At 42.7% G+C, this 9,439-nt stretch overlaps 1 protein-coding gene across 3 annotated transcripts in view; it reads left to right on the top strand.

The window, feature by feature from the left end:
- The first annotated feature begins 1,802 nt into the window (after positions 1-1,802).
- Positions 1,803-9,439, top strand: part of tshz3b (teashirt zinc finger homeobox 3b) — a 186,742-nt gene continuing 179,105 nt past the window's right edge. For all 3 annotated transcript variants that reach the window (XR_009446796.1, XR_007249082.2, XM_048546391.2), the window contains exons 1-2: positions 1,803-1,928; positions 2,269-2,362. Coding sequence is in view for 1 of the 3 variants with exons in the window: in XM_048546391.2 (XP_048402348.2) it covers positions 1,898-1,928; positions 2,269-2,362 (125 nt within the window). In the remaining 2 variants the exon portion in view is untranslated. The remainder of the gene's footprint in view (positions 1,929-2,268; positions 2,363-9,439) is intronic.

Raw genomic sequence — 9,439 nt, 5'->3', positions numbered from 1 at the left:
TGCGCTTTTGTATACAGGCTGACTGGTCATGCTCATGTTATCTTTACCAATACTGTAAATACCTTTGTATGCTGCTTGAGGGGCCAGTGACCACACTTTATATGGAACAGCTTGTCACTGGGAAAACCAAGAAAAGTTGTGAGGTTGGGTTTTAAACAATACCCTAACTACTTCATTTGGCAGTTCAGGAGCATGGTAGAGTTCAGATGTCCACTTTCCACCCATCCCCTCTGGGAAATAGCATAAGCCAAAAACCAAGGTAAGATATCCAGGTACGTAACACCTGGCACTTCTCCCTGCAACCACAGGAGGTACTACACCTGCCCCCACACCTCCCCCCTCACTCTTGTCCCAAGCCCCAAGAAAACCTTCCACATCAAGCAGATGTTCACCTGCACATCTGCTAATGCAGTATACTGTATCTGCTGTTCCTGATGTGGCCTCCTCTACATCAGGAAACCAAGCAGAGGCTTTGTGGAGCACCTACGCTCAGTTTGTGACAAACAACAACATGTCCCAGCCGTGAAGCACTTCAACTCCTTCTCCCACTCCTTGACTGACAAGTCCATCCTGGGCTTCCTCCAGTGCTACAACGATGCCACCCGAAGGCTGGAGGAACAGCACCTCATACTCCGCTTGGGAACTCTGCAGCCCAATCCACATGGTGTCAATGTGGAGTTCACAAGCTTCAAAATCTCCCCTCCACCTACTGCATCCCAAGACCAGCCCATGTCATCACCGCCTTCTTGACCTGTCCATCTTCCCTCCCACCTACTCACCTCTCTCTCCTCACTGACCAACTCCTATCCCAACTCCCTACCTACACTCATCTTTACTGGTGTCATCCCTGCCTTCTTGACCTGTCCGTCTTCTCTCCACCAATCTGCTCCTCCATTCACCTTCTATCATCACCTCCTCCTCTCTCTATTTATTTTGAGCCCCCTTCCCCTCCCCCATTTCTGAAGAAGAGTCCAGACCCAAAGCATCAGCTTTCCTGCTCCTCTGATAATGCCTGGCCTGCTGTGTTCATCCAGCTCTACATCTTGTTATCTCAGGCTCTAGCATCGGCAGTTCCTACTGTCTCTCACATAACCTCATCACTAACTTTTCAGGCTGCACTTTCGATTCAAAGAATTATCGGGTCACCAAAATCCAGCTTGGGGTGTTTGATACACATCAGATGAATTTTTCAAGCCAGCACCAAGCCAAATACAATAGACAGCATTTTATGTCATTCATATGGGCCCAGTCAATTAGCTGGAGAACTGGTGGAAAAGGAATGTCACTTCTCAAGAAGTGAGCTGAGTCAATTCAACAGTTTTCAGGGCCTTCACTGGGATTCAGGACTTCAAGCATCACCACCAGAAAGAACAAGGATCACTGAAATAACCAGGTCAGAGGTGAGTGAAGTTAGAGTGGGGGTTGCAGTGACAGTTTTAGCAGAGTGGGTATATGGGGGAGGTGGAAGGGAAGGACCGGGAGGCATTTGATACCAGGTCACTCAATCAGTTACTAAGTGCTTTTGAAAGAGGGACCACCCCATAGTAGGCAGCAGATAAACAGCCTTCTGGAAGTTTGGGAAAGCTATGCCATTGACATGTAGCCCCTAAGTTACCACTAAAGTCAGATCCCAATGGGTTCAATAATGAAGTCAATTGACAACCTGCCATGAGGGACTGTGTTTCTACTATGGCTTTGTATTTCACATTGCTCGGAGACTGATGTGAGCCTCTCCCAGAATTGAGTGGATCCAGTTCCATGTTTTCCACCAGGCCTGGCTGCTTTAAATTCAGCCCACAAAACAGAGAGGGAAAATGAAGAGGATGATAAGACTGGAAAAGACGGAAAATGAGAAGAGAATGACAGCATAAAAAGGAATCCAAAATTCTTCTGACGCATGGAAATACTCAGCCTGCTGGCAGTAAGAGGTGAGCTGGAGTCTATTAGGGATGAAGAAGGTGAAATAGGTCTTTTCTATGTCTGGAGCAAGTAGGCCTTGAACCTGGGCCTCGGGCTCGAAAAGGTAGTGGAGTGAAAATTACCGACATTACCCATTAGACTCACTGGAATCTAACACCCATTGCATGCCTATCCTGCAGCCACACCACACTGTCGGGCATGCTAAGTTGCTTAACTCTGAGACTTAGGCCCCTCACTGGGGTGTAGAACCCAATGTCTGGAGCTGCTGGACAATCTCCACCAAACATAGCTTTACTTCTTTTGAATTTTCTTTTGCCCTTGTAATTTACCACCTGTTTTTCAATGCAGGAGGTCTTGTGGTGGAGAGGGTGGTTTCCTTGCCTCTGAGCCAGAATCTTCTGGGAATCATTTTGGGAATGATGAATCATGATCGTCAAAGAAGGTACATTAATAACAGTTTGATTACTAACCTGTCCATACTTCTGATATACACATGACAGATTGTATAAATAGTGGAGTCTCTTGGTCAGCAATGTATGATGTAGCACGTCATCCCTCAGGCTAGAACTTCTGTTCTAGGAAAGACGAGCTTTGGAAACAGAGATAAGCAAGTGCATTGTCTTCCTCTGGTATTATTAGAAATATGGGAAAACTTTATATTTTCAATGCATAATTTTAGGAATTTGAGGAGCCTTGACCTGAAGCAGTTGAGAAAAATTTATAATTTCATTAAATGTTGATAGAATCTGTCAATGATCTCTTAAAGACTTTCTGAAAAATAATTTTTAATAATTTGCATCAATTGTAAAGGGAGAAACAATAAATTTCTTGAATAACAAGAGGACTGTTTCAATTGGCTTGGCAACCCTTGACCAGAAGGCAGAAGAAAACGTTAGGACATTAAGATGGAAGCTATGTGTCAGATACAAAAGAGAGCTACAGTGGAGCGAAGAAAATTGAATTCATATTTACAATGAGTTGTGTTTGTGTAATACATTTAAACAGAACAGAAACCTGAAAACAGGGTTAATGCAAAGATTGAGAATTTGACAATTTTAATGCCGCTGCTTCAGTTTTAGCAAAGCTGATTATAAAAAGGGGTGTATAGAAAGATTTGGACAAAGTGATCTCTGGGGAATTTGTGTCATCAATACTCTCAAGCCTAACGTAGAAGGTTCTGCAGGATTGTGTTGTTTGGGTAATGAATGTCTCCAGGGACAATACGGATGTTGGTGAATGTGTCTTGAGAGCCAAATTTATTGGGTGGGAAAATAGAGGTTTTTACTACCAGAGTCAAATGAGAGAACCTTGGAACAGCACGTGGCGCCACATGCCTGTGGGGAATGTTGCAGTACTTGTGATTCTTTAAAATATATCTTTGCTATATTGACTATTTAAGGGCAAATTATTATATTTATTTGAAGTAACATGTGCCTGTTAATTCAAGTTTATTTGTATTGATTCTGATTCCTGTCAAAGGAGCAGTTACCGGGGAAGATATTTAACAGGGGTAAAGGAAACTATGACGCTAACAGACAGGAGTTGGGAAGTACAGATTGGGAACAATTGTTCCACAGAAAGGACAGAGCAGACGTGTGGAAGCTGTTTAAGGAGCAGTTGTTGCGAGTGATGTCTAAATTTGTTCTTCTGAGACAGGTAAGAAGGGGTAATATTAAGGAGCCTTGGATGACGGGTACAGAGGTGCTTCTTGTCAAAAAGAAAAAGGCAGCGTACGTAAGGTGGAGGAAGCAAGGGTCTAGCACAGCTTTAGAGGATTACAGGCTTGCTTGGAAGGAGCTCAAAAGTGGACTGAGGAGGGCCAGGAGGGGGCACGAAAAAGACTTGGCAGGAAGGATTAGGGAGAACCCGAAGGCATTTTACTCATACGTGAGGAATAAGAGAATGATGAGGGAGTAGGTAGGGCCGATCAGGGATAGCGTAGCAAACTTGTGTGTGGAGTCTGAGCAGATAGGGGAAGCCCTAAATGAGTGTTTTGCTTAGGTTTTTACTAAGGAGAGGGACCTTGTTGTGAATGAGAACTTTGAGGAGCAGGAAAACAGGCTTGAACAGATCAAGATTGAGGAAGTTGACGTGCTGGAAATTTTGGCAAACATTAAGATTGATAAGTCCCCAGGGCAAGACCAGATTTATCCTAGGTTGCTCCGGGAAGCGAGAAAGGAGGTTGCTTGCTAAGCCGCTGGTGAAGATCTTTGCTTCCTCACTCTCCACGGGAGTTGTACCGGAAGATTGGAGGGAGGCAAATGTTGTTCCTCTTTTCAAGAAAGGGAATAGGGAAATCCCTGGAAATTACAGACCAGTCAGTCTTACGTCTGCGGTCAGCAAGGTTTTGGAAAGAATTCTGAGGGATAGGATTTATGACTATTTGGAAAAGCATAGCGTGATTAAAGGGAGTCAGCATGGCTTTGTGAGGGGCAGGTCATGCCTTACAAATCTTATTGAGTTCTTTGAGGAAGTCATGAGACAGATTGACGAGGGTCGAGCAGTGGATCTGGTGTACATGGACTTCAGCAAGGCATTTGATAAGGTTTCCCATGGCAGGCTCATTCATAAAGTCAGGAGGAATGGGATACAGGGTGATTTGGCTGTCTGGATTCAGAATTGGTTGGCTGACAGGAGGCAGAGAGTGGTTGTAGATGGTAAGATTCTGCCTGGAGGTCAGTGCTGAGTGGTGTCCCACAGGGCTCTGTTCTTGGGCTTTTGCTCTCTGTAGTTTTTATAAATGACTTGGATGAGGAGGTTGAGGGGCGAGTTAGTATGTTTGCTGATGACACAAAGGTTGGACGTGCCATTGATAGTATCGAGGGCTATTGCAGGCTTCAGCAAGACATTGACAGTATGCAGAGCTGGGCTGAGAAATGGCAGATGGAGTTCAACCTGGATAAATGCGAAGTGATGTACTTTGGAAGGTCGAACTTAAATGCTGAATATAGGATTAAAGGCAGGATTCTCGGCAGTGTGGAGGAACAGCGGGATCTTGGTGTTCAAGTGCATAGCTCCCTCAAAGTTGCCACCCAGGTGGATAAGATTGTTAAGAAAGCATGTGGTGTTTTGGCTTTCATTAACAGGGGGATCGAGTTTAAGAGCCGCGAGGTTATGCTGCAGCTCTACAAAATCCTGGTGGGACCACACTCCGGAATATTGTGTCCAGTTCTGGTTGCCCTATTATAGGAAAGATGTGGAGGCTTTGGAGAGAGTGCAAAGGAGGTTTACCAGGATGCTGCCTGGACTGGAGGGCTTGTCTTACGAGGAGAGGTTGACTGAGCTCGGAATTTTCTCTCTGGAGAGAAGGAGGAAGAGTGGTGACCTGATCGAGGTGTACAAGGTAATGTGAGGCATGGATAGAGTCGATAGCCAGAGACTTTTGCCCAGGGCAGGATTGACTGCCACGAGAGGTCATAGTTTTAAGGTGTTAGGAGGAAGGTATAGAGGAGACGTCAGAGGGAGGTTCTTCACCCAGAGAGTTGTGAGCGCATGGAATAGTTTACCAGTGGTCGTCGTGGAAGCAGAGTCATTAGTGACATTTAAGCGACTGCTGGACGTGCACATGGACAGCAGTGAATTGAGGGGAATGTAGTTTAGGTTACTTTATTTTTGGATTAGGATTATTCCACGGCACAACATCGTGGGCCAAAGGGCCTGTACTGTGCTGTACTTTTTCTATGTTCTATGTTCTATGAAAGTTATAAGAAGTAAAATTGTATCAGTAATTTCTTCAGTCGTGGGTAGGGGAAGGTTGTTTGTTCTTCATAGAATCCCTACAGTGTGGAAACAGGCCCTTTGGCCCAACAAGTCCACATCGAACCTCAGAGCATCCCACCCAGACCCAATCCCCCTGTAACCCACCCAATCTACACATCCCTGAACACCATGGTCAATTTAGCATGGCCAATCCACCTCGCCTACACACCTTTGGACTGTGGGAGGAAACCGGAGCACCCGGAGGAAACCCACGCAGACACGGGGAGAATGCACAAACTCCACACAGACAGTTGCCTGAGGGTGGAATTGAACCCGGGTCCCTGGTGCTGTGAGGCTGCAGTGCTAACCACTGAGCCAGGCTTATGATCTCCACTTGGATTGTAACATGATTTCGATAGTGACATTCATGATTTAATCCGTTTGAATTTCTATTTTCCATTTTTGTTCAAAAATAAATAATCACTGTTTGCCTTACCCACCGCAGCTAGGTAAATAAATAGATAGCACTGCTGTATAAACAAATCTGTTCTTCAAACAATGGTTATTTTTGAATTCTCAGTAGGAAATTTTTTAAAGTTGCATAATCATCCTCCCATGTCTCTTCATCTGTCTGTTTAATACTGCTCACAGACAGCTTCTGTTTCTGAAGTAAAAAGCAAGCCTTTTGAAATACATTTTACATCAAATCTATTGTACCCTGGCATAGATAGGATGGGCCAACTGGCCACCGCTGCTGTATAATTTATATGATCCAGTGATGTAAGGTTCTAAGTTTCATGCTTCAGCTTGTTTTGATATAAACTGGTAAAACAAACACACAATTACTGTTATAGCTTTAGGGAGAAAAAAACCTTAAATTGTTGCAGTCAAAAAAAATATGCTGGAAAATATTTGGAGGCATGTACTTACTTATGATATAGTAAGGATTCGGTTATATACATTAACAGTGAAGCATTGCAATAAGACCAGCTGCACTTGGACATTTTAGTTAATAGGGACCACAGTAAACTTGTTAGGATTAATGTTGGGATGTTAGTGGCAATCTCACCACATCATCTGTCCTACTACTGATGCCCCAGATTAGTGAGAGGACCATGGCTGTGCTGCCTGTGACAGCAGGGTGTGGTTCAATACTATGGTAAAAGCATTTTTTCTAGTTAAGTAGTCTTGCAATTTTAAAGACTGCCCAAGGTGCAAACCTTCATTAAACTGCCTGAGCTAAGTCAGTGCTAAATAATCATGCCAAAACCATAACATGATTTGTTCATCTTCATTAACCTCTCCTTGAAATATGCGTGCCCAAACTTGGGCGGAAGTATTCTGCGATTGCTGTCATTTCTAATGAAAAGTCCCAGGAGCACTAATGGGTGCTAGGATGACATGAAATATGAATCTCACTTCACCCCACCCCAGATAAACTTGCTCCCAATTGTCAATACCACCTACAATTTCATAGTAGCAATACAGAAAGTCCAGCTCTAAAGTCTCATGCAAATGTGATGATCTTTCCAGAAGTTACACAATAATTTCTTGTTATGACTTTCCATCGCACTTCATCCATCATACCTGACTGTCTTAATTTTATTATTATTCCCACTGGGTTCTTCCAGCAACTGCTGAAAGACAGTTTGAACCAGCCATCAACGATTATTAAGATTGAGCCTGGTGCCTACAGCCTCAAATTTCATCTCCACTGCCCTAGCTGCCTGCTTCTTTTCACTCAGTCAGGTGTCCTTCACCTTTCTCCCACTCTGTTCAGCTGCTCAGACTAACCCTTTCCTCTTTTATCTTCAATACATGACTGAAATCTAGATTTACATTAAATAAAACTTGCTGCACTTTTAGTTAATGATCATGCACTCCTTAAACAGCTTGCAATCTTGTTGCAGCCTGGATTAAGAGTTTGTAAGTGGGAATCCCTAAAAGGATCCACACTAATGAGCTGGAGAAACCTTGACAATTTTAAGTGTAAAGGGTGTTTGGAGTGCCAGTTGACTATTCTAACATCCCCCGCAAGAAAGATGCACTCATAGATGATGTACTCTACAGACAGGACACATTGTAACCCTGGTATCACAGCTGCTTGTTTGTTAAGTCAGAGATTGCCCCTGCTTTGTGATTTGAAAGTCTTCATCTGAGGCTTCTGAGGAGGAAAAGGCATTAGTGAACATTGACATCCAACTTCCTCCATCCCCATCTTTCTGCTCAAACCTACAACCACATACAGCCTTTCTCCCATTCCAACCTCATTTTCTCTCAGAGAAATGCGAACAGAAGAAATTCCTCCTCATCTCCATCTGAAATAGAACACCTCTTATTTTAAAGCTGATTACTAGTTCTAAAATTTCACTTGTTCTAAAATTCCCACATCCTGTTAGCATCTACCCTGTCAAGCTCCCTTAGAATCCTATGTGATTCAGTGAGATCACCTCTCAATCTTCTTGACTCTTCAATGAGTATCAACACAACCTTCTTAATCTTTCCTCATAAAGCAATCCTTTCATCTCATAAATCAGCCTTGTGAACCTTTTCTGAACTATTTTCAATGCAGTTTATCCTTCTTTAATTAGGGAGACCAAAACTACTATCTTGCAGTATGGTACTGCACATGCAGTCTTGCCAATATCTTGCTCAGTTGGAGAAAGATTTTCCACTTTTATATTCCATATCGTTTGTCTTAAAGGTGAACATTTGATTGTGTTGCTAATGATTAACTGCATGCTAAGGGCCCCTAGACCCATCTCCAGTATCTCCCTATTTTAACAATGTTCTGTTCCTATATTCTTTCCATCAAAGCGGACAACCTCACAAGTTCTCACAGTACATTGTCCACTCATCTTACCTACCTAGCTCCTTTTGTTATAAAGATAGTTGGTGTATAATATTCCTCGGCGAAGTTAAGATTTGAACAACTGGGGAAATTTGACTTATTGTAGCTTTTGTGGAAAAATGTGGAGTGGTTTTATTAAAAGGGATTATTGAACGTTCACTGTGGATTTTAGAGATTGTTTTTAAATTAAGGCTTCTTCTAGAACATATAACTGCTGATTGCTTGTTGTGGATCCCAGTTAGGGCTGTTTTTGAACAGGGATGGGATTGGAGAGGTATTTCTTTTATCAACTGAAGAGAAACCTGATGGAATAAAGATGAGTTGGAGGGAAGTTTCCGAAGGACAAGTAGCCCAGCTTATTTCTGAAAGGAAAATTCTCTTACTAAATTCAGATTGAAACCTATTTGTTCTTTAGAATAGTAATTGAAAAAAAATCAAAAGATTCTATTTTGTGAGCAAGCTACGTCTATAAGTCTTTAGAGACATTCATGCTTGCTAATGCCTTGATCATACATGTCAGATCATCACAGCATGAAATTCTGGAATAGCCTGTGCTTTTTCCTTTTGCCTTCACAAATAACCATTAGTTAAAGCGTTCATGACAATAATGTATCTCATAAATAGTTGGCGCACTCACACTGATCTCTTTACCACTCCACTAATAACAGTTTGTCAGCGTGAACATGGGCCATTCATCTGAGTTCTTTTTTCTCCATCCATATTAATGCCTCACTCTAACATCATGAGTTCTCGTCTTTTGCAGTAACCTTTGATGTGGCATGTTATTGAATGCCTTTTGGAAATCCAAATACTGCATATCCACTGGCTTCCTTTTATCCTACTTGGCTATTAAACCTTCACATATATCTAAGAACTTAACAACATGATTTCCCTTTTTACACCCTGCCTAATTGTATTACATAAATATACCACAATAAACTTTAAAAGTCACCCATATCAATGACCGTT

This window comes from Stegostoma tigrinum, chromosome 16, assembly GCF_030684315.1.
Source record: "Stegostoma tigrinum isolate sSteTig4 chromosome 16, sSteTig4.hap1, whole genome shotgun sequence".
In the NCBI taxonomy this organism is placed as follows: Eukaryota; Metazoa; Chordata; class Chondrichthyes; order Orectolobiformes; family Stegostomatidae; genus Stegostoma; species Stegostoma tigrinum.
The sequence above is the reverse complement of the archived record's forward strand: the minus strand, read 5'-3'. Positions and strand labels throughout refer to the sequence as shown.